The sequence below is a fragment of the Pelecanus crispus genome, unplaced genomic scaffold (assembly GCF_030463565.1).
Source record: "Pelecanus crispus isolate bPelCri1 unplaced genomic scaffold, bPelCri1.pri SCAFFOLD_338, whole genome shotgun sequence".
NCBI lineage: Eukaryota > Metazoa > Chordata > Aves > Pelecaniformes > Pelecanidae > Pelecanus > Pelecanus crispus.
The window spans coordinates 4,834-31,180 of NW_027461407.1; the positions used below are offsets into that span (position 1 = coordinate 4,834).

Below are 26,347 nucleotides of genomic sequence, written 5' to 3' on the forward strand. Positions count from 1 at the left end.
CGCCAGCACCCCCTGCCCCCTAAGTTCTGCCCCATGGAGGTGCTGTGCCCCATGGAGATGGTGCGCCAGCACCCCCTGCCCCATAAGTTCTGCCCCATGGAGATGATGCGCCAGCACCCCCTGCCCCATAAGTTCTGCCCCATGGAGATGGTGCGCCAGCACCCCCTGCCCCATAAGTTCTGCCCCATGGAGATGGTGTGCCAGCACCCCCTGCCCCATAAGTTCTGCCCCATGGAGATAGTGCACCAGCACCCCCTGCCCCATAGGCCGTGCCCCATAGACAGGGACGTGACCCCCCCCCACGTCCGCCTGCCCGTCCCCAGCGCCTCCTTCCCCCCGCCCCACAGATCCTGGAGGACCTGCTGGAGATCGACCGGGTGACGGCTCACTTCTGAGGGGGGCCCGGCCCCCCGCCCCCCGCATCCGCCCCATGGCGGCACCGCCTCGCCCCACGGCGGCACCGCCGCGCCCCACAGCGTCACCACGTGCCCCCCGCCCCAGACTGGCACTTGATGAAGAAAAATTTATAAAGAAATTTTTGGGGGGGGGGGGGGAGCACCCCCCAACCCTGCCCCACAGCGGCGTCGGCGTCCTCGGGGTTGGGGGGCGCGGGGCGGGGTTGGGGGGCGCCGGGGCGGGGCCGTCAGGCCTGCAGGTGCTGGTGGAGCTGCTCGCCGTGGGGCAGCAGCCCCCAGGCCCCCAGGAGCCGCAGGACGGCGGCCGTCAGCTTCAGGGAGACGCGGTCCAGCCTGCGGGCGCGGCCGGCGCCTTCAGCACCGTCATCATCCTCATCCTCACCAGCATCCTCATCACCATCCTCATCATCACCATCCTCATCGTCATCCTCCTCCTCTTCATCCTCATCACCATCCTCATCCTCATCCTCACCATCCTCATCATCATCCTCCTCCTCTTCATCCTCATCACCATCATCACCATCCTCATCATCATCCTCCTCCTCTTCATCCTCATCACCATCATCACCATCCTCATCATCATCCTCCTCCTCTTCATCCTCATCACCATCATCACCATCCTCATCATCATCCTCCTCCTCTTCATCCTCATCACCATCATCACCATCCTCATCATCATCCTCCTCCTCTTCATCCTCATCACCATCCTCATCATCCTCATCGTCATCCTCCTCCTCTTCATCCTCATCACCATCCTCACCATCCTCCTCCTCTTCATCCTCATCACCATCCTCATCGTCATCCTCCTCCTCTTCATCCTCATCACCATCCTCATCCTCACCATCCTCATCGTCATCCTCCTCCTCTTCATCCTCATCACCATCCTCATCCTCCTCCTCTTCATCCTCATCACCATCCTCACCATCCTCCTCATCATCATCCTCCTCTTCATCCTCATCACCATCCTCATCATCCTCATCATCATCATCACCATCCTCATCATCCTCCTCCTCCTCTTCATCCTCATCACCATCCTCATCATCATCCTCCTCCTCTTCATCCTCATCACCATCCTCACCATCCTCATCACCATCCTCATCATCATCCTCCTCCTCTTCATCCTCATCACCATCCTCACCATCCTCATCACCATCCTCATCATCCTCCTCCTCTTCATCCTTCACCATCCTCATCATCCTCCTCTTCATCCTCATCACCATCCTCATCGTCATCCTCCTCCTCTTCATCCTCATCACCATCCTCATCCTCATCCTCACCATCCTCATCGTCATCCTCCTCCTCTTCATCCTCATCACCATCCTCACCATCCTCATCATCATCCTCCTCTTCATCCTCATCACCATCCTCATCATCCTCATCATCATCACCATCCTCATCATCCTCCTCCTCCTCTTCATCCTCATCACCATCCTCATCATCATCCTCCTCCTCTTCATCCTCATCACCATCCTCACCATCCTCATCACCATCCTCATCATCATCCTCCTCCTCTTCATCCTCATCACCATCCTCACCATCCTCATCACCATCCTCATCATCCTCCTCCTCTTCATCCTTCACCATCCTCATCATCCTCCTCTTCATCCTCATCACCATCCTCATCGTCATCATCCTCCTCTTCATCCTCATCACCATCCTCATCATCATCCTCCTCCTCTTCATCCTCATCACCATCCTCATCATCATCATCCTCCTCTTCATCCTCATCACCATCCTCATCGTCATCCTCCTCCTCTTCATCCTCATCATCCTCCTCCTGCTCTTCATCCTCATCACCATCCTCCTCTTCATCCTCATCACCATCCTCATCATCATCCTCCTCTTCATCCTCATCACACTCATCCTCATCACACTCATCTTCATCCTCATCATCATCACACTCATCCTCATCCTCATCACGCTCATCTTCATCCTCATCCTCCTCATCACGCTCATCCTCATCATCATGCTCATCTTCATCCTCATCCTCTTCCTCATTATCTCACCCTCCTCCTCCTCCTCACCCTCCTCCTCTTCCTCACCACCACCCCCCTCCTCCTCCTCCTCTTCCTCCTCATCATAATCCTCATTGTCTTCATCCTCATCTTCATCCTCATCCTCCTCATCATCAGGCTCATCTTCATCCTCATCAGGCTCATCTTCATCCTTATCCTCATCATCAAGCTCATCCTCATCCTCCTCATCATCAGGCTCATCTTCATCCTCATCACGCTCATCTTCATCCTTATCATGAAGCTCATCCTCATCATCAGGCTCATCTTCATCCTCATCACGCTCATCCTCATCACGCTCATCTTCATCCTTATCATCAAGCTCATCCTCATCATCAGGCTCATCTTCATCCTCATCACGCTCATCCTCATCACGCTCATCTTCATCCTCATCCTCATCATCACGCGCATCCTCATCCTCATCACGCTCATCTTCATCCTCATCCTCATCATCACGCTCATCTTCACCCTCATCCTCCTCATCACGCTCATCCTCATCCTCCTCATCACGCTCATCCTCATCTTCATCCTCATCACGCTCATCCCCATCCTCATCCCCATCCACATCCCCATCCTCATCCTCATCATCCTCATCCCCATCCTCATCCTCATCATCACGCTCATCTTCATCCCCATCCCCATCCTCATCATCCTCATCCCCATCCTCATCCCCATCCCCATCCCCATCCCCATCCTCATCATCCCCATCCCCATCCTCATCATCCTCATCCCCATGCCCATCCCCATCCTCATCATCCTCATCCCCATGCCCATGCCCATGCCCATCCTCATCTTCATCCCCATCCCCATCCTCATCATCCTCATCCCCATCCTCATCCCCATCCTCATCATCCTCATCCCCATGCCCATCCCCATCCACATCCCCATCCTCATCATCCCCATCCCCATCCTCATCATCCTCATCCCCATGGCCATGCCCATGCCCATGCCCATCCTCATCCTCATCTTCGTCCCCCCGCACCTGAGGGCGATGAGCATCCTGAGGCTCTCCCAGGCCCGGCGCAGGCGGCTGCCCAGGCCCCCGGGCGCCCGCGAGCTCAGGCGGCTCCAGCTCCGCACGGCGCTGCCGGAGCGTGCCGGAGGGAAACACGGGATGAGAGCCGTGCCGGAGGGAAACCCGGGATGGGAGCGTGCCGGAGGGAAACACGGGATGGGAGCGTGCCGGAGGGAAACACGGGATGGGAGCCGTGCCGGAGGGAAACACGGGATGGGAGCGTGCCGAGGGAAACACGGGATGGGAGCCGTGCCGGAGGGAAACACGGGATGGGAGCGTGCCAAGGGGAAACACGGGATGGGAGCGTGCCGGAGGGAAACCCGGGATGGGAGCGTGCCGGAGGGAAACACGGGATGAGAGCCGTGCCGGAGGGAAACACGGGATGGGAGCGTGCCAAGGGGAAACACGGGATGGGAGCGTGCCGGAGGGAAACCCGGGATGGGAGCGTGCCGGAGGGAAACACGGGATGAGAGCCGTGCCGGAGGGAAACCCGGGATGGGAGCGTGCCAAGGGGAAACACGGGATGGGAGCGTGCCGGAGGGAAACACGGGATGGGAGCCGTGCCGGAGGGAAACACGGGATGAGAGCCGTGCCGGAGGGAAACCCGGGATGGGAGCGTGCCGAGGGAAACACGGGATGGGAGCGTGCCGGAGGGAAACACGGGATGGGAGCGTGCCGGAGGGAAACACGGGATGGGAGCGTGCCGAGGGAAACACGGGATGGGAGCGTGCCGGAGGGAAACACGGGATGGGAGCGTGCCGGAGGGAAACACGGGATGGGAGCGTGCCGGAGGGAAACACGGGATGAGAGCCGTGCCGGAGGGAAACACGGGATGGGAGCGTGCCGAGGGAAACACGGGATGGGAGCGTGCCGGAGGGAAACACGGGATGGGAGCGTGCCGGAGGGAAACACGGGATGAGAGCCGTGCCGGAGGGAAACACGGGATGAGAGCCGTGCCGGAGGGAAACACGGGATGAGAGCCGTGCCGGAGGGAAACACGGGATGGGAGCGTGCCGGAGGGAAACACGGGATGGGAGCGTGCCGGAGGGAAACACGGGATGGGAGCGTGCCGGAGGGAAACACGGGATGAGAGCCGTGCCGGAGGGAAACACGGGATGGGAGCGTGCCAAGGGGAAACACGGGATGGGAGCGTGCCGGAGGGAAACCCGGGATGGGAGCGTGCCGGAGGGAAACACGGGATGAGAGCCGTGCCGGAGGGAAACCCGGGATGGGAGCGTGCCAAGGGGAAACACGGGATGGGAGCGTGCCGGAGGGAAACACGGGATGGGAGCCGTGCCGGAGGGAAACACGGGATGAGAGCCGTGCCGGAGGGAAACCCGGGATGGGAGCGTGCCGAGGGAAACACGGGATGGGAGCGTGCCGGAGGGAAACACGGGATGGGAGCGTGCCGGAGGGAAACACGGGATGGGAGCGTGCCGAGGGAAACACGGGATGGGAGCGTGCCGGAGGGAAACACGGGATGGGAGCGTGCCGGAGGGAAACACGGGATGGGAGCGTGCCGGAGGGAAACACGGGATGAGAGCCGTGCCGGAGGGAAACACGGGATGGGAGCGTGCCGAGGGAAACACGGGATGGGAGCGTGCCGGAGGGAAACACGGGATGGGAGCGTGCCGGAGGGAAACACGGGATGAGAGCCGTGCCGGAGGGAAACACGGGATGGGAGCGTGCCGGAGGGAAACACGGGATGAGAGCGTGCCGAGGGAAACACGGGATGGGAGCGTGCCGAGGGAAACACGGGATGAGAGCCGTGCCGGAGGGAAACACGGGATGGGAGCGTGCCGGAGGGAAACACGGGATGAGAGCGTGCCGAGGGAAACACGGGATGGGAGCGTGCCGAGGGAAACACGGGATGAGAGCGTGCCGGAGGGAAACACGGGATGAGAGCGTGCCGGAGGGAAACCCGGGATGGGAGCGTGCCGGAGGGAAACACGGGATGAGAGCGTGCCGAGGGGAAAAATATGGGATGGGAGCGTGCCGAGGGGAAACCACAGGATGGGAGCCGTGCCGGAGGGAAACACGGGATGAGAGCCGTGCCGGAGGGAAACACGGGATGGGAGCGTGCCGAGGGGAAACCCGGGATGGGAGCGTGCCGAGGGGAAAAATATGGGATGGGAGCGTGCCGGAGGGAAACACGGGATGGGAGCCGTGCCGGAGGGAAACACGGGATGAGAGCCGTGCCGGAGGGAAACACGGGATGGGAGCCGTGCCGGAGGGAAACACGGGATGGGAGCGTGCCGAGGGGAAAAATATGGGATGGGAGCGTGCCGGAGGGAAACACGGGATGGGAGCCGTGCCGGAGGGAAACACGGGATGAGAGCCGTGCCGGAGGGAAACACGGGATGGGAGCGTGCCGGAGGGAAACACGGGATGAGAGCCGTGCCGGAGGGAAACACGGGATGGGAGCGTGCCGGAGGGAAACACGGGATGGGAGCGTGCCGAGGGGAAAAATATGGGATGGGAGCGTGCCGAGGGGAAACCACGGGATGGGAGCATGCCGGAGGGAAACACGGGATGAGAGCCGTGCCGGAGGGAAACACAGGATGGGAGCGTGCCGAGGGGAAACCCGGGATGGGAGCCGTGCCGGAGGGAAACACGGGATGAGAGCGTGCCGAGGGGAAACCCGGGATGGGAGCGTGCCGAGGGAAACACGGGATGAGAGCGTGCCGGAGGGAAACACGGGATGAGAGCCGTGCCAGAGGGAAACACAGGATGGGAGCGTGCCGAGGGGAAACCCGGGATGGGAGCCGTGCCGGAGGGAAACACGGGATGAGAGCGTGCCGAGGGAAACACGGGATGGGAGCGTGCCGGAGGGAAACACGGGATGAGAGCCGAGCCGGAGGGAAACACGGGATGAGAGCGTGCCGAGGGAAACACGGGATGAGAGCCGTGCCGGAGGGAAACACGGGATGAGAGCCGTGCCGGAGGGAAACACGGGATGGGAGCGTGCCGAGGGGAAACACGGGATGAGAGCCGTGCCGGAGGGAAACACGGGATGAGAGCGTGCCGAGGGAAACACGGGATGGGAGCGTGCCGGAGGGAAACACGGGATGAGAGCCGAGCCGGAGGGAAACACGGGATGAGAGCGTGCCGAGGGAAACACGGGATGAGAGCCGTGCCGGAGGGAAACACGGGATGAGAGCCGTGCCGGAGGGAAACACGGGATGGGAGCGTGCCGAGGGAAACACGGGATGGGAGCGTGCCGGAGGGAAACACGGGATGAGAGCGTGCCGGAGGGAAACACGGGATGGGAGCGTGCCGAGGGAAACACGGGATGGGAGCGTGCCGGAGGGAAACACGGGATGAGAGCGTGCCGGAGGGAAACACGGGATGGGAGCGTGCCGGAGGGAAACACGGGATGAGAGCCGTGCCGGAGGGAAACACGGGATGGGAGCGTGCCGGAGGGAAACACGGGATGAGAGCGTGCCGGAGGGAAACACGGGATGGGAGCGTGCCGGAGGGAAACACGGGATGAGAGCCGTGCCGGAGGGAAACACGGGATGAGAGCCGTGCCGGAGGGAAACACGGGATGGGAGCGTGCCGAGGGAAACACGGGATGGGAGCGTGCCGGAGGGAAACACGGGATGAGAGCCGTGCCGGAGGGAAACACGGGATGGGAGCGTGCCGAGGGGAAAAATATGGGATGGGAGCGTGCCGAGGGGAAACCACGGGATGGGAGCATGCCGGAGGGAAACACGGGATGAGAGCGTGCCGGAGGGAAACACGGGATGAGAGCCGTGCCGGAGGGAAACACGGGATGGGAGCGTGCCGAGGGGAAACCCGGGATGGGAGCGTGCCGGAGGGAAACACGGGATGAGAGCCTGCCGAGGGGAAACCCGGGATGGGAGCGTGCCGAGGGAAACACAGGATGAGAGCGTGCCGGAGGGAAACACGGGATGAGAGCCGTGCCGGAGGGAAACACAGGATGGGAGCGTGCCGAGGGGAAACCCGGGATGGGAGCCGTGCCGGAGGGAAACACGGGATGAGAGCGTGCCGAGGGAAACACGGGATGGGAGCGTGCCGAGGGAAACACGGGATGAGAGCCGTGCCGGAGGGAAACACGGGATGAGAGCCGTGCCGGAGGGAAACACGGGATGGGAGCGTGCCGGAGGGAAACACGGGATGAGAGCCGTGCCGGAGGGAAACACGGGATGAGAGCGTGCCGAGGGAAACACGGGATGGGAGCGTGCCGAGGGAAACACGGGATGAGAGCCGTGCCGGAGGGAAACACGGGATGAGAGCCGTGCCGGAGGGAAACACGGGATGGGAGCGTGCCGGAGGGAAACACGGGATGGGAGCGTGCCGAGGGAAACACGGGATGGGAGCGTGCCGGAGGGAAACACGGGATGGGAGCGTGCCGGAGGGAAACACGGGATGAGAGCCGTGCCGGAGGGAAACACGGGATGGGAGCGTGCCGGAGGGAAACACGGGATGAGAGCCGTGCCGGAGGGAAACACGGGATGGGAGCGTGCCGGAGGGAAACACGGGATGGGAGCGTGCCGGAGGGAAACACGGGATGGGAGCCGTGCCAGAGGGAAACACGGGATGGGAGCGTGCCGGAGGGAAACACGGGATGGGAGCGTGCCGGAGGGAAACACGGGATGAGAGCCGTGCCGGAGGGAAACACGGGATGGGAGCGTGCCGGAGGGAAACACGGGATGAGAGCCGTGCCGGAGGGAAACACGGGATGAGAGCCGTGCCGGAGGGAAACCCGGGATGGGAGCGTGCCGGAGGGAAACACGGGATGAGAGCGTGCCGGAGGGAAACACGGGATGAGAGCCGTGCCAGAGGGAAACACGGGATGGGAGCGTGCCGAGGGAAACACGGGATGGGAGCGTGCCGGAGGGAAACACGGGATGGGAGCGTGCCGGAGGGAAACACGGGATGGGAGCGTGCCGAGGGAAACACGGGATGGGAGCCGTGCCGGAGGGAAACACGGGATGGGAGCGTGCCGGAGGGAAACACGGGATGGGAGCCGTGCCGGAGGGAAACACGGGATGGGAGCGTGCCGGAGGGAAACACGGGATGAGAGCCGTGCCGGAGGGAAACACGGGATGAGAGCCGTGCCGAGGGAAACACGGGATGGGAGCGTGCCGAGGGAAACACGGGATGGGAGCATGCCGAGGGAAACACGGGATGGGAGCGTGCCGGAGGGAAACACGGGATGGGAGCGTGCCGGAGGGAAACACGGGATGAGAGCGTGCCGGAGGGAAACACGGGATGGGAGCGTGCCGAGGGAAACACGGGATGGGAGCGTGCCGAGGGAAACACGGGATGAGAGCCGTGCCGGAGGGAAACACGGGATGGGAGCGTGCCGGAGGGAAACACGGGATGGGAGCGTGCCGGAGGGAAACACGGGATGGGAGCCGTGCCGGAGGGAAACACGGGATGGGAGCGTGCCGGAGGGAAACACGGGATGGGAGCGTGCCGGAGGGAAACACGGGATGAGAGCCGTGCCGGAGGGAAACACGGGATGGGAGCGTGCCGGAGGGAAACACGGGATGGGAGCGTGCCGGAGGGAAACACGGGATGGGAGCCGTGCCAGAGGGAAACACAGGATGGGAGCCGTGCCGGAGGGAAACACGGGATGGGAGCGTGCCGAGGGAAACACGGGATGGGAGCGTGCCGGAGGGAAACACGGGATGGGAGCGTGCCGGAGGGAAACACGGGATGGGAGCCGTGCCGGAGGGAAACACGGGATGGGAGCGTGCCGGAGGGAAACACGGGATGGGAGCGTGCCGAGGGAAACACGGGATGGGAGCGTGCCGGAGGGAAACACGGGATGGGAGCGTGCCGGAGGGAAACACGGGATGGGAGCGTGCCGAGGGAAACACGGGATGGGAGCGTGCCGGAGGGAAACACGGGATGGGAGCGTGCCGGAGGGAAACACGGGATGGGAGCGTGCCGGAGGGAAACACGGGATGAGAGCGTGCCGGAGGGAAACACGGGATGGGAGCGTGCCGAGGGAAACACGGGATGAGAGCCGTGCCGGAGGGAAACACGGGATGGGAGCGTGCCGGAGGGAAACACGGGATGGGAGCGTGCCGGAGGGAAACACGGGATGGGAGCCGTGCCGGAGGGAAACACGGGATGGGAGCGTGCCGGAGGGAAACACGGGATGAGAGCCGTGCCGGAGGGAAACACGGGATGGGAGCGTGCCGGAGGGAAACACGGGATGGGAGCGTGCCGGAGGGAAACACGGGATGGGAGCCGTGCCGGAGGGAAACACAGGATGGGAGCCGTGCCGGAGGGAAACACGGGATGGGAGCGTGCCGGAGGGAAACACGGGATGGGAGCGTGCCGGAGGGAAACACGGGATGGGAGCGTGCCGAGGGAAACACGGGATGGGAGCGTGCCGGAGGGAAACACGGGATGGGAGCGTGCCGGAGGGAAACACGGGATGAGAGCGTGCCGGAGGGAAACACGGGATGGGAGCGTGCCGGAGGGAAACACGGGATGGGAGCGTGCCGGAGGGAAACACGGGATGAGAGCCGTGCCGGAGGGAAACACGGGATGGGAGCGTGCCGGAGGGAAACACGGGATGGGAGCGTGCCGGAGGGAAACACGGGATGGGAGCCGTGCCAGAGGGAAACACAGGATGGGAGCCGTGCCGGAGGGAAACACGGGATGGGAGCGTGCCGAGGGAAACACGGGATGGGAGCGTGCCGGAGGGAAACACGGGATGGGAGCGTGCCGGAGGGAAACACGGGATGAGAGCCGTGCCGGAGGGAAACACGGGATGAGAGCCGTGCCGGAGGGAAACACGGGATGGGAGCGTGCCGAGGGGAAACCCGGGATGGGAGCGTGCCGGAGGGAAACACGGGATGAGAGCCGTGCCGGAGGGAAACACAGGATGGGAGCGTGCCGAGGGAAACACGGGATGAGAGCGTGCCGAGGGGAAACCCGGGATGGGAGCGTGCCGAGGGGGAAAATATGGGATGGGAGAGTGCCGAGGGGAAACCGCGGGATGGGAGCCGTGCCGGAGGGAAACACGAGATGAGAGCCGTGCTGGAGGGAAACACGGGATGGGAGCGTGCCGAGGGAAACACGGGATGGGAGCGTGCCGAGGGAAACACGGGATGGGAGCGTGCCGAGGGGGAAAATATGGGATGGGAGCCGTGCCGGAGGGGAAAAATATGGGATGGGAGCCGTGCCGGAGGGCAACACGGGATGGGAGCATGCCAAGGGGAAACCGCGGGATGGGAGCGTGCTGGAGGGGAAAAATATGGGATGGGAGCATGCCGAGGGGAAAAATATGGGATGGGAGCCGTGCCAGAGGGGAAAAATATGGGATGGGAGCCGTGCCGAGGGGAAAAATATGGGATGGGAGCGTGCCGAGGGGAAACCCGGGATGGGAGCGTGCCGAGGGGAAAAATATGGGATGGGAGCGTGCCAAGGGGAAAAATATGGGATGGGAGCCATGCCAGAGGGGAAAAATATGGGATGGGAGCCGTGCTGAGGGGAAAAATATGGGATGGGAGCCGTGCCGGAGGGAAACACGGGACGGGAGCATGCCGAAGGGAAACTGCGGGATGGGAGCGTGCCGAGGGGAAAAATATGGGATGGGAGCCGTGCCGGAGGGGAAACCATGGGATGGGAGCGTGCCAAGGGAAAACACGGGATGGGAGCCGTGCCGGAGGGGAAACCGCGGCATGGGAGCCGTGCTGGAGGGAAAACCGCGGGATGAGAGCTGTGCCGGAGGGGAAAAATATGGGACAGAACCACGGGATGGGAGCGGTGCCGGAGGGGAAAACACGGGACAACAAAAACACGGGAGGACAAAGATAGGAGACAACAGAAATACGGGAGGAAAAAAATATGGGATGAGGAGGATCCGGGAGGATGAGGATCTGGGAGCACAAGGGTACGGGATGAGGAGGATCCGGGAGCACGAGGATCCGGGAGCACGAGGATACGGGAGGATGAGGATACGGGAGCATGAGGATATGGGATGAGGAGGATCCGGGAGCACAAGGATACGGGAGGATGAGGATATGGGATGAGGAGGATCCGGGAGGTTGAGGAGGATCTGGGAGGACGAGGATATTGGAGCACGAGGATACGGGAGGATGAGGATACGGGAGCACGAGGATCCGGGAGCACAAGGACATGGGAGGATGAGGAGGATCCGGGAGGACGAGGATACGGAAGCACAAGGATACGGGAGAATGAGGATACGGGAGCACGAGGATTCGGGATGAGGAGGATCCGGGAGCACAAAGATATGGGAGGATGAGGATATGGGAGGACGAGGATCCAGGAGGATGAGGAGGATCTGGGAGCACGAGGGTATGGGATGAGGAGGATCTGGGAGCACGAGGATTCAGGATGAGGATCTGGGATGGATGAGGATATGGGATGAGGAGGATCCGGGAGCACGAGGGTATGGGAGGACAAGGAGGATCTGGGAGGACGGGGATACGGGAGCATGAGGAGATGGGAGGATGAGGATACGGGATGAGGATCCGGGAGGTTGAGGAGGATCCGGGAGCACAAGGGTATGGGATGAGGAGTATCCGGGAGCACAAGGATCCGGGAGGATGAGGATATGGGATGGATGAGGATATGGGATGAGGAGGATCCGGGAGCACGAGGATATGGGATGAGGATCCGGGAGGTTGAGGAGGATCCGGGAGCACAAGGATATGGGAGGATGAGGATATGGGATGGATGAGGATATGGGATGGATGAGGATCCGGGAGCACAAGGATCCGGGAGGATGAGGATCTGGGATGGATGAGGATATGGGATGAGGAGGATCCGGGAGCACGAGGGTATGGGAGGACAAGGAGGATCTGGGAGGACGGGGATACGGGAGCACGAGGATATGGGAGGATGAGGATATGGGATGAGGAGGATCCAGGAGCACGAGGATATGGGATGAGGATCTGGGAGGATGAGGATCTGGGAGGACGAGGATACGGGAGCATGAGGATATGGGAGGATGAGGATATGGGATGAGGATATGGGAGGACGAGGAGGATCCGGGAGCACAAGGATCTGGGAGGATGGGGATACGGGAGCACGAGGATACGGGAGGATGAGGATCTGGGAGGATGAGGATCTGGGATGGACGAGGAGGATCCAGGAGCACGAGGGTATGGGATGAGGAGGATCTGGGAGCACGAGGATCCGGGAGGATGAGGATATGGGATGGATGAGGATATGGGATGAGGAGGATCCAGGAGCATGAGGATACGGGATGAGGAGGATCTGGGAGCACGAGGATTTGGGATGAGGATCTGGGATGGATGAGGATATGGGATGAGGAGGATCCGGGAGCACGAGGGTATGGGAGGATGAGGATATGGGAGGATGAGGATATGGGAGGATGAGGATCTGGGATGGATGAGGAGGATCTGGGAGCACGAGGATCCGGGAGGATGAGGATATGGGATGGATGAGGATATGGGATGAGGAGGATCCAGGAGCATGAGGATACGGGATGAGGATCCGGGAGCATGAGGATACGGGATGAGGATCCGGGAGCACGAGGGTATGGGATGAGGAGGATCGGGGAGCACGAGGATCTGGGATGAGGATCCGGGAGGATGAGGATATGGGAGGATGAGGATCTGGGATGGACGAGGAGGATCCGGGAGCACGAGGATCCGGGAGGATGAGGATATGGGATGGATGAGGATATGGGATGAGGAGGATCCGGGAGCACGAGGATCTGGGAGGATGAGGAGGATCTGGGAGGACGGGGATACGGGAGCATGAGGATACGGGAGGATGAGGATATGGGACGAGGATCCGGGAGGACGAGGAGCATCCGGGAGCACGAGGGTATGGGATGAGGAGGATACGGGAGGACGAGGATCTGGGAGGATGAGGATATGGGATGGATGAGGATATGGGATGAGGAGGATCCGGGAGCACGAGGGTATGGGATGAGGAGGATCTGGGAGCATGAGGATCCGGGGGGATGAGGATATGGGATGAGGAGGATCCGGGAGCACGAGGATCTGGGAGGACGGGGATACGGGAGCACGAGGATATGGGAGGATGAGGATATGGGATGAGGATCCGGGAGGATGAGGAGGATCCGGGAGCACGAGGGTATGGGAGGATGGGGATACGGGAGGACGAGGAGGATCCGGGAGCACGAGGATATGGGAGGATGGGGATACGGGAGGACGAGGATCTGGGATGGACGAGGATATGGGATGAGGAGGATCCGGGAGCACAAGGATCCGGGAGGATGAGGATACGGGAGGATGAGGATCTGGGATGAGGAGGATCTGGGAGCACGAGGATTTGGGATGAGGATCTGGGATGGATGAGGATATGGGATGAGGAGGATCTGGGAGCACGAGGATCCGGGAGGATGAGGAGGATCTGGGAGGACGGGGATACGGGAGCACGAGGATATGGGAGGATGAGGAGGATCCGGGAGGACGAGGATACGGGAGCACAAGGATATGGGAGGATGAGGATATGGGATGGATGAGGATACGGGATGAGGAGGATCCGGGAGCACGAGGGTATGGGATGAGGAGGATCTGGGAGCACGAGGATCCGGGAGGATGAGGATATGGGATGGATGAGGATCTGGGATGAGGAGGATCCAGGAGCATGAGGATACGGGATGAGGATCCGGGAGGATGAGGATATGGGATGAGGAGGATCTGGGAGCACGAGGATCCGGGAGGATGAGGAGGATCTGGGAGGACGGGGATACGGGAGCACAAGGATATGGGAGGATGAGGAGGATCCGGGAGGATGAGGATACGGGAGCACAAGGATATGGGAGGATGAGGATATGGGATGGATGAGGATACGGGATGAGGAGGATCCGGGAGCACGAGGATCTGGGAGGATGAGGAGGATCTGGGAGGACGGGGATACGGGAGCACGAGGATACGGGAGGATGAGGATCCGGGAGGATGAGGATATGGGATGAGGAGGATCTGGGAGCACGAGGATTTGGGATGAGGATCTGGGATGGATGAGGATACGGGATGAGGAGGATCCGGGAGCACGAGGGTACGGGAGGACGAGGATATGGGAGGATGAGGATATGGGAGGATGAGGATCTGGGATGGACGAGGAGGATCCGGGAGCATGAGGATCCGGGAGGATGAGGATATGGGATGAGGAGGATCCGGGAGCACGAGGATATGGGAGGATGAGGAGGATCTGGGAGGACGGGGATACGGGAGCACAAGGATATGGGAGGATGAGGATATGGGATGGATGAGGATACGGGATGAGGAGGATCCGGGAGCACAAGGATCTGGGAGGATGAGGAGGATCTGGGAGGACGGGGATACGGGAGCACGAGGATACGGGAGGACGAGGATCCGGGAGGTTGAGGAGGATCCGGGAGCATGAGGATCTGGGAGGACGGGGATCCGGGAGGACGAGGATCCGGGAGGACGAGGATACGGGATGGATGAGGATACGGGATGGATGAGGATACGGGATGGATGAGGATACGGGATGAGGAGGGTCCAGGAGCATGAGGATACGGGATGAGGATCTGGGAGGATGAGGATATGGGATGAGGAGGATCCGGGAGCATGAGGGTATGGGATGAGGATCTGGGAGGATGAGGATACGGGATGAGGAGGATCCGGGAGCACGAGGGTACGGGAGGACGAGGATATGGGATGGATGAGGATATGGGATGAGGAGGATCCGGGAGCACGAGGATATGGGAGGATGAGGAGGATCTGGGAGGACGGGGATCCGGGAGCACGAGGATACGGGAGGATGAGGATATGGGATGAGGAGGATCCGGGAGCACGAGGGTATGGGAGGATGAGGATCTGGGATGGATGAGGAGGATCCAGGAGCACGAGGGTATGGGATGAGGAGGATCTGGGAGCACGAGGATCCGGGAGGATGAGGATATGGGATGAGGAGGATCTGGGAGCATGAGGATTTGGGATGAGGATCTGGGATGGATGAGGATACGGGATGAGGAGGATCCGGGAGCACGAGGGTATGGGAGGACAAGGAGGATCTGGGAGGACGGGGATATGGGAGCACAAGGATCCGGGAGGATGAGGATATGGGAGGATGAGGATCTGGGATGGACGAGGAGGATCCGGGAGCACGAGGATCCGGGAGGATGAGGATATGGGATGGATGAGGATCTGGGATGGACGAGGAGGATCTGGGAGCATGAGGGTATGGGATGAGGAGGATCTGGGAGCACGAGGATCCGGGAGGATGAGGATATGGGATGGATGAGGATATGGGATGAGGAGGATCCAGGAGCATGAGGATACGGGATGAGGATCCGGGAGCACGAGGGTATGGGATGAGGAGGATCGGGGAGCACGAGGATCTGGGAGGATGAGGATATGGGATGGATGAGGATATGGGATGAGGAGGATCCGGGAGCACGAGGGTATGGGAGGACGAGGATACGGGAGGACGAGGATACGGGAGGATGAGGATCTGGGATGGACGAGGAGGATCCGGGAGCACGAGGATCCGGGAGGATGAGGAGGATCTGGGAGGACGGGGATACGGGAGCATGAGGATACGGGAGGATGAGGATATGGGATGAAGATCCGGGAGGTTGAGGAGGATCCGGGAGCACAAGGATATGGGAGGACAGGGATACGGGAGCACGAGGATACGGGAGGATGAGGATACGGGATGGATGAGGAGGATCCGGGAGCACGAGGGTATGGGATGAGGAGGATCTGGGAGCACGAGGATCCGGGAGGATGAGGATATGGGATGGATGAGGATATGGGATGAGGAGGATCCGGGAGCACGAGGGTATGGGAGGATGAGGATATGGGATGGATGAGGATATGGGATGAGGAGGATCCAGGAGCATGAGGATACGGGATGAGGATCCGGGAGCACGAGGGTATGGGATGAGGAGGATCGGGGAGCACGAGGATCCGGGAGGATGAGGATATGGGATGGATGAGGATATGGGATGAGGAGGATCCGGGAGCACGAGGGTATGGGATGAGGAGGATCTGGGAGCACGAGGGTATGGGAGGATGAGGATATGGGATGGATGAGGATATGGGATGAGGAGGATCTGGGAGCACGAGGGTATGGGATGAGGAGGATCGGGGAGCACGAGGATCCGGGAGGATGAGGATATGGGATGGATGAGGATATGGGATGAGGAGGATCCGGGAGCACGAGGGTACGGGAGGACGAGGATCCGGGACGAGGATCCGGGGGGACGAGGAGGATCCGGGGGGCGGCTGCGCGCGGCGGCGGCCCCGCCCGTGCCCACCTGAGCGCCATGAGGCCGTAGCGGTCGACGGGGGCCCCCAGCGCGGCGTGGATGCTGCGCACGGTGTTGATGTTGCGGAAGACGAGGAGCATGGGGCGCGGCAGCGCCCGCAGCACCGCCAGCACGCGCGGGAACCGCCGGGCCGCCATCTCCTGCATGTAGGCACGCTCCTCCCGCGTCAGCGCGTCGGCCAGCGCCGCGCGCGTCGCCCGCAGCGGCCGCTGCAGCAGCAGCTCGCAGAACAGCAGGTGGTCTGGGCGGGCGGAGGGACGGACAGATGAAGACGGACGGACGGGCAGACAGAGGAACACGGACGGACAGACGGACACATGGACAGACAGACGAACACACAGACAGACGGACAGACAGACGGGCACACGGACAGACAGATGAACACAGACGGACGGACAGATGAACACAGACGGGCAGACAGACAGACGAACACAGACGGACAGGCAGACGGACACACGGACAGACGGACAGACAGAGGAACACAGACGGACAGACGGACACACGGACAGACAGATGAACACAGAGGGACGGACAGATGAACACAGACGGGCAGACGGACACATGGACAGACAGACGAACACACAGATGAACACACAGACAGACGGACACACGGACAGACAGATGAACACGGACGGACAGATGAACACAGACGGGCAGACGGACACACGGACAGACGGACAGAGGAACACAGACGGACGGACAGACAGATGAACACGGACGGACAGGCAGACGGACACACGGACAGACAGACAGACGAACACAGACGGACAGGCAGACGGACACACGGACAGACAGACAGAGAGAGGAACACAGACGGACGAACGGACACATGGACAGACAGACGAACACACAGACGGACACACGGACAGACAGATGAACACAGAGGGACGGACAGATGAACACAGACGGGCAGACGGACACATGGACAGACAGACAGACGGACACACGGACAGACAGATGAACACAGACGGACGGACAGATGAACACAGACGGGCAGACGGACACACGGACAGACGGACAGAGGAACACAGACGGACGGACAGACAGATGAACACGGACGGACAGGCAGACGGACACACGGACAGACAGACGAACACAGACAGACAGACAGAGGAACACGGACAGACAGACAGACGAACACAGACGGACAGGCAGACGGACACACGGACAGACGGACAGAGAGAGGAACACAGACGGACGGACGGACACATGGACAGACAGACGAACACACAGACAGACGGACACACGGACGGACAGATGAACACAGACGGGCAGACGGACACATGGACAGACAGACGAACACACAGACAGACGGACAGACAGACGGACACACGGACAGACAGATGAACACAGACGGACGGACAGATGAACACAGACGGGCAGACGGACACACGGACAGACGGACAGAGGAACACAGATGGACGGACAGACAGATGAACACGGACGGACAGGCAGACGGACACACGGACAGACAGACAGACGAACACAGACGGACAGGCAGACGAACACAGACGGACAGACAGACAGACAAACACAGACGGACAGGCAGACGAACACAGACGGACAGACAGAGGAACACAGACGGACGGACAGGCAGATGAACACAGACAGACGGACAGACAGACACACGGACAGACAGAGGAACACGGACAGACAGACAGAGGAACACAGACAGGCAGACGGACACACGGACAGACAGATGAACACGGACGGACGGGCAGACGGACACACGGACAGACAGACAGAGGAACACGGACAGACAGGCAGACAGACAGACAGAGGAACACAGACGGACAGACAGACGGACACACGGACAGACGGACAGAGGAACACAGACAGACGGGCAGATGGACACACGGACACACGGACAGACAGAGGAACACAGATGGACGGACAGACAGATGAACACGGACGGATGGACAGACGGACACACGGACAGATGGACGGACAGACGGACGGACACACGGACAGACGGACACACGGACAGACGGACACACGGACAGACAGACGAACACAGACGGATGGACGGACAGACACACGGACAGACAGATGAACACAGATGGACAGACGAACACAGACAGACGGACGGACACACAGACAGATGCACAGACGGACACACAGACAGACACACGGACAGATGGACGGACGGACAGACGGACGGACACATGGACAGACGAACACACAGACGGATGGACGGACAGACGGACACATGGACAGACGGACGGACAGACGGACAGACAGGCAGGCGGACGGACAGACGGCCGGGCACACGGACACACGGACAGACAGACAGACGGACAGACGGATGGATGAGGGACGGAGGGCGGGCGTGGGGAGGGGGCTGCGGCACCCCGGGGAGGGAGCTTTGGGGGGTGCGGCAGTGAAAACTGGGGGTGCAGCACCCGGGGGTGCAAAGCTTTGGGGGTGCAGCCCCAAAAATTGGGGGTGCAGCACCCGGGCGAGCACAGTTTTGGGGTGCAGCCCCCGGGGAGGGAGCTTTGGGGTGCAGCACACTTTAGGGGTGCAGCCCCAAAAACTGGGGGTGCAGCACCCGGGGGTGCAAAGGTTTGGAGGTGCAGCCCCAAAAACTGGGGGTGCAGCACCCTAGGGAGGGCGGTTTTGGGGGTGCAGCCCCTGGGGAGGGAGTTTTGGGGTGCAGCACCCTGGGGTGCAAAGGTTTGGGGGTGCAGCCCCCAAAACTGGGGGTGCGGCCCCCTGGGCGAGCACAGTTTTGGGGTGCAGCACCCGGGGGAGCAAGGTTTGGGGGTGCATCCCCAAAAATTGGGGGGTGCAGCACCCGGGGGAGAACACTTTGGGGGTGCAGCCCCAAAAACTGGGGGGTGCGGCCCCCCGGGCGAGCACAGTTTTGGGGTGCAGCACCCGGGGGAGCAAGGGTTTGGGGGTGCATCCCCAAAAATTGGGGGGTGCAGCACCCGGGGGGAGAACACTTTGGGGGTGCAGCCCCAAAAACTGGGGGTGCGGCCCCCCCGGGCGAGCACAGTTTTGGGGGTGCAGCCCCAAAAATTGGGGGTGCAGCACCCTGGGGTGCAAAGCTTTGGGGGTGCAGCCCCAAAAACTGGGGGTGCAGCACCCGGGGCAGCACACTTTGGGGGTGCAGCCCCAAAAATTGGGGGTGCAGCACCCGGGCGGAGCACAGTTTTGGGGGTGCAGCCCCAAAAATTGGGGGTGCAGCACCCGGGCGAGCACAGTTTTGGGGTGCAGCACCCGGGGGTGCAAAAGTATGGGGGTGCAACCCCAAAAACTGGGGGGTGCAGCACCCGGGGGTGCAAAAGTTTGGGGGGTGCAGCCCCAAAAACTGGGGGTGCAGCACCCGGGGGTGCAAAGCTTTGGGGGTGCAGCCCCAAAAACTGGGGGTGCAGCACCCGGGGCAGCACACTTTGGGGGTGCAGCCCCAAAAATTGGGGGGTGCAGCACCCGGGCGAGCACAGTTTTGGGGTGCAGCACCCGGGGGTGCAAAAGTTTGGGGGTGCAGCCCCAAAAATTGGGGGTGCAGCACCCGGGCGAGCGCAGTTTTGGGGTGCAGCCCCCTGGGGAGGGGGCTTTGAGCCCGCCCTCCCCCGCCCCGCAGCAGCAGCAGCGCCGGGGCCCCGCAGCGGGGCGGGGGGGGGGCTGGGGGGGGGCTGGGGGGGGGGGGGGGGGGGCTGGGCCGGTGTTGGGGTGCGGGGGTCCCCCCCAATCCCCCCCCCCCGCTCACCCTGGACGCCCAGCTCGGCCGAGCGGCGCTTCATGGGCGGCGGCGTCGCGCAGGACGATGGCTCGCCACAGCTGGCACAGCGACGCCCGGTCCCTGCGGACCCCCAGCCTCAGCGGGGGGGGCGGGGGGCCCCCCCCTCCCCATTTTGGGGGTCCCCCCCCCCCCCCCCCGGGCCGCGGCCCCCACCTTTCGCTCAGGCTCTCGTAGAGGCCGTGGTCCAGCAGCACCAGCTGGGCTTTGCCGTCGGGGCCGCGCCGCACCAGCACTGCGGGGGGGGGGTGCTGGGGACCCCCTTGGGCACCCCCTTGGGGACCCCCCCTTGGGCACCCCCCTTGGGGACCCCCCTCGCCCCTTCTTGGGGACCCCCTGTCCTTGGGCACCCCCTTGGGGACCCCCCCCCCCCCCCTTGGGGACCCCCCCCCTTGGGCACCCCCCTTGGGCACCCCCCTCACCCCTTCTTGGGGACCCCCCCCCTTGGGCACCCCCCCCTTGGGGACCCCCTCACCCCTTCTTGGGGACCCCCTTGGGCACCCCCTTGGGGACCCCCCCCCTTGGGCACCCCCCTCACCCCTTCTTGGGGACCCCCCCCCCTTGGGCACCCCCCCTTTGGGGACCCCCTCACCCCTTCTTGGGGACCCCCCTTGGGCACCCCCTTGGGGACCCCCCCCTTGGGCACCCCCCCCCACCCCTTCTTGGGGACCCCCCCTTGGGCACCCCCCCTTGGGCACCCCCCCCACCCCTTCTTGGGGACCCCCCTTGGGCACCCCCCTTGGGGACCCCCCCCTTGGGGACCCCCTCACCCCTTCTTGGGGACCCCCCCCCCTTGGGCACCCCCCCCTTGGGGACCCCCCCCACCCCTTCTTGGGGACCCCCCTTGGGCACCCCCTTGGGGACCCCCCCCTTGGGGACACCCCTCACCCCTTCTTGGGGACCCCCCCCTCTTGGGGACCCCCCCCTTGGGCACCCCCCCAACCCCTTCTTGGGGACCCCCCCTTCTTGGGGACCCCCCTTTCCTTGGGGACCCCCCCCCCCCTTCTTGAGGACCCCCCCCGTCCTTGGGGACCCCCCCTGGGGACCCCCCACCCTTGGGGACACCCCCACCCCACTTTGGGGCCCCCCGGCCCCCCCTGCCCTTAGGGCCCCCCCCGTTTTTGGGGTCCCCCTGGCCCCCCCCGCCCCTAGTACCCCCCCCCCGTTTTGGGGCCCCCCCCTTAGGGCCCCCCCTCATTTTTGGGGTCCCCCGGCCACCCCCGCCCCTAGGGCCCCCCCCCCTATTTTGGGGCCCCCCCTTAGGGCCCCCCCCCGTTTTTGGGGTCCCCCTGGCCCCCCCGCCCCTAGGGCCACCCCCCCCCCGTTTTTGGGCCCCCCCTTAGGCCCCCCCCCATTTTTGGGGTCCCCCTGGCCCCCCCCCACCCCTAGGACCCCCCCCCGTTTTGGGGCCCCCCCTTAGGGCCCCCCCCGTTTTTGGGGTCCCCCTGGCCCCCCCCGCCCCTAGGGCCCCCCCGCCCCTAGGGCCCCCCCCCTGTTTTTGGGCCCCCCCCTTAGGGCCCCCCCCATTTTGGGGCCCCCCCTTAGGGCCCCCCCCCATTTTGGGGTCCCCCTGGCCCCCCCCGCCCCTAGGTCCCCCCCCCTGTTTTTGGGCCCCCCCCGTTTTTGGGGTCCCCCTGGCCCCCCCCGCCCCTAGGGCCCCCCCCCTGTTTTTGGGGCCCCCCCTTTGGGGCCCCCCCATTTTGGGGCCCCCCCCATTTTGGGGCCCCCCCTTAGGCCCCCCCCCCGTTTTTGGGGTCCCTCTGCCCCCCCCCGCCCCTAGGACCCCCCCCCCGTTTTGGGGCCCCCCCTTAGGGCCCCCCCCCATTTTGGGGTCCCCCTGGCCCCCCCCGCCCCTAGGGCCCCCCCCCCTGTTTTTGGGGCCCCCCCCGTTTTTGGGGTCCCCCTGGCCCCCCCCGCCCCTAGGGCCCCCCCCCTGTTTTTGGGGCCCCCCCTTTGGGGCCCCCCCATTTTGGGGCCCCCCCCATTTTGGGGCCCCCATTTTGGGGCCCCCCCCGTTTTTGGGGTCCCTCTGCCCCCCCCCGCCCCTAGGACCCCCCCCCGTTTTGGGGCCCCCCCTTAGGGCCCCCCCCATTTTGGGGTCCCCCTGGCCCCCCCCCGCCCCTAGGGCCCCCCCCCTGTTTTTGGGGCCCCCCCTTAGGGCCCCCCCCGTTTTTGGGGTCCCCCTGGCCCCCCCCGCCCCTAGGGCCCCCCCCTTAGGGCCCCCCCCGCCCCTAGGGCCCCCCCCTGTTTTTGGGCCCCCCCCTTAGGGCCCCCCCCATTTTGGGGCCCCCCCTTAGGGCCCCCCCCCATTTTGGGGTCCCCCTGGCCCCCCCCCGCCCCTAGGTCCCCCCCCCTGTTTTTGGGCCCCCCCCCGTTTTTGGGGTCCCCCTGGCCCCCCCCGCCCCTAGGGCCCCCCCCCCCCTTTTGGGGCCCCCCCTTAGGGCCCCCCCCGTTTTTGGGGTCCCCCTGGCCCCCCCCCGCCCCTAGGGCCCCCCCCTTAGGGCCCCCCCCGTTTTTGGGGTCCCCCTGGCCCCCCCCGCCCCTAGGGCCCCCCCCCTGTTTTTGGGCCCCCCCTTAGGGCCCCCCCCCATTTTGGGGTCCCCCTGGCCCCCCCCGCCCCTAGGGCCCCCCCCCTGTTTTTGGGCCCCCCCCGTTTTTGGGGTCCCCCTGGCCCCCCCCGCCCCTAGGGCCCCCCCCCCCTATTTTGGGGCCCCCCCTTCGGGCCCCCCCGTACCGTTGCCGGGGTGGGGGGTCGGCGTGGATGAAGCCGGTGTGGAAGATCTGCTCGGCGAACACCCGCACCAGCTTCTCGGCGGCCTGCCCACGCCAGCGCGTCCCCGGGGGGCCCCAAGGTCCCCAGGGGGGCCCCAGGGGGTCCCCAAGGTCCCCACCGTCCCCAGGGGGTCCCCAGGGGTCCCCATCACAGCCCCAGGGTCCCCAGGGGGTCCCCAAAGGGTCCCCCCCAAGGTCCCCACCGTCCCCAGGGGGTCCCCAGGGGGTCCCCCAGGGTCCCCATCACAGCCCCAGGGTCCCCAGGGGGTCCCCAAAGGGTCCCCAAGGTCCCCACCGTCCCCAGGGGGTCCCCAGGGTCCCCATCACAGCCCCAGGGTCCCCAGGGGGTCCCCAAAGGGTCCCCAAGGTCCCCACCGCCCCCTGGGGGTCCCCAGGATGTCCCCCAGGGTCCCCATCACAGCCCCATGGGCCCCCACCGTGTCCCCCGCCGTCCCCAGGGGGGTCCCCAAAGGGTCCCCAAGGTCCCCACCGTCCCCAGGGGGTCCCCAGGGTCCCCATCACAGCCCCAGGGTCCCCAGGGGGTCCCCAAAGGGTCCCCACCATCCCCAGGGGGTCCCCAGGATGTCCCCCACCATCCCCAGGGGGTCCCCAAGGTCCCCACCGTCCCCAGGGGGTCCCCACGGGGTCCCCAAGGTCCCCCACCATCCCCAGGGGGTCCCCAAAGGGTCCCCACCACATCCCCAGGGGGTCCCCAGGGGGTCCCCAAAGGGTCCCCAAGGTCCCCACCATCCCCAGGGGGTCCCCAGGGTCCCCATCACAGCCCCAGGGTCCCCAGGGGGGTCCCCAAAGGGTCCCCAAGGTCCCCACCATCCCCAGGGGGTCCCCAGGATGTCCCCAGGGGGTCCCCAAAGGGTCCCCAAGGTCCCCACCGTCCCCAGAGGGTCCCCAAGGGGTCCCCATCACATCCCCAGGGGGTCCCCAGGGGGTCCCCAAAGGGTTCCCAAGGTCCCCACCATCCCCAGGGGGGTCCCCAGGATGTCCCCAGGGGGTCCCCAAGGTCCCCACCATCCCCAGGGGGGTCCCCAGGATGTCCCCAGGGGGTCCCCAAGGTCCCCCACCATCCCCAGGGGGTCCCCAGGATGTCCCCAGGGTCCCCAGGGGGTCCCCACCGTCCCCATCACAGCCCCATGGGCCCCACCGTGTCCCCACCATCCCCAGGGGGTCCCCAAGGGGTCCCCACCACATCCCCACCATCCCCAAGGGGTCCCCAAGGTCCCCACCATCCCCAGGGGGTTCCCCAAGGTCCCCAAGGGGTCCCCACCATCCCCAGGGGGTCCCCAAGGGGGTCCCCATCACAGCCCCAGGGTCCCCAGGGGGTCCCCAAGGGGTCCCCATCACAGCCCCAGAGTCCCCCAGGGGGTCCCCCAAAAGGTCCCCAAGGTCCCCACCATCCCCAGGGGGTCCCCAGGGGGTCCCCAAAAGGTCCCCAAGGTCCCCACCATCCCCAGGGGGTCCCCAGGGTCCCCCATCACATCCCCAGGGTCCCCAGGGGGTCCCCAGGGGGTCCCCAAGGTCCCCACCATCCCCAGGATGTCCCCAGGGTCCCCAGGGGGTCCCCAGGGTCCCCATCACAGCCCCAGGGTCCCCCAGGGGGGTCCCCAGGGGGTCCCCAAGGTCCCCACCGTCCCCAGGATGTCCCCAGGGGGTCCCCAAGGGGTCCCCAAGGTCCCCCACCATCCCCAGGATGTCCCCAGGGTCCCCAGAGGGTCCCCACCGTCCCCATCACAGCCCCATGGGCCCCACCGTGTCCCCCACCATCCCCAGGGGGTCCCCAGGGGGTCCCCAAGGTCCCCACCGTCCCCAGGGGGTCCCCAAGGGGTCCTCATCACATCCCCAGGGTCCCCAGGGGGTCCCCAAGGTCCCCACCATCCCCAGGGGGTCCCCAGGATGTCCCCAGGGTCCCCAGGGGGTCCCCCAAGGTCCCCACCGTCCCCAGGGGGTCCCCAGGGTTCCCCATCACAGCCCCAGGGTCCCCAGGGGGTCCCCAAAGGGTCCCCACCATCCCCAGGGGGTCCCCAGGATGTCCCCAGGGTCCCCAGGGGGCCCCCAAAGGGTCCCCAAGGTCCCCACCGTCCCCAGGATGTCCCCAGGGGGTCCCCAAAGGGTCCCCAAGGTCCCCACCATCCCCAGGGGGTCCCCAGGATGTCCCCAGGATGTCCCCAGGGGGTCCCCAAGGTCCCCACCGTCCCCAGGATGTCCCCAGGGTCCCCATCACAGCCCCAGGGTCCCCAGGGGGTCCCCAGAGGTCCCCAAGGTCCCCACCATCCCCAGGGGGTCCCCAGGATGTCCCCAGGGTCCCCAGGGGGTCCCCCAGGGGGTCCCCAAGGTCCCCACCGTCCCCCAGGGGGTCCCCCAGGGTCCCCATCACAGCCCCACCGTCCCCACCGTCCCCGCTGTCCCCAGGGTCCCCCGCCGTCCCCGCGGTCCCCCGGGCACTCACGTCCTGCAGGCGCAGGCCCTGCTCGCGGATCCCCTCCACGTTGGTGATCTTGCAGCCCTCGCAGAAATCGGCCGTCAGCACCCGCTGCGGGGACGGGGACAGGGACATGGGGACAGGGATGGGGGACACGGGGACACGGGATGGGGACGGGGACAGGGACATGGGGACAGGGATGGGGACACGGGATGGGGACACGGGATGGGGACACGGGATGGGGACGGGGATGGGGATGGGGATGGGGACACAGACAGGGGACATGGGGACGGGCATGGGGACAGGGACATGGGGATATGGGGACACAGGATGGGGACAGGGATGGGGACAGGGACAAGGGACATGGGGACACGGAATGGGGACAGGGACAGGGACGGGGATGGGGACAGGGGACATGGGGACACGGGATGGGGACACGGGATGGGGACACGGACAGGGGACATGGGGACACGGGATGGGGACGTGGACAGGGGACGGGGACAGGGATGGGGACAGGGATGGGGACATGGGGACACGGGATGGGGACAGGGACAGGGACGGGGACACAGGATGGGGACGGGGATGGGGACAGGGACATGGGGATGGGGATGGGGACAGGGACATGGGGACGGGGATGGGGACACGGGATGGGGACATGGGGACACGGGATGGGGACGGGGACAGGGATGGGGATGGGAACACGG

General features: G+C 64.5%; 1 protein-coding gene across 1 annotated transcript; it reads right to left on the minus strand.

Moving 5' to 3' along the window:
• Positions 1-643: 643 nt before the first annotated feature.
• Positions 644-25,778, minus strand: LOC142597003 (putative aarF domain-containing protein kinase 5). Its single transcript, XM_075727449.1, is given in 9 exon segments — positions 644-749; positions 3,411-3,512; positions 16,681-16,933; positions 20,408-20,441; positions 20,443-20,500; positions 20,594-20,672; positions 23,172-23,187; positions 23,189-23,254; positions 25,671-25,778. Coding segments are annotated over 9 exon segments (822 nt in total).
• Between the last annotated feature and the right edge of the window lie 569 nt (positions 25,779-26,347).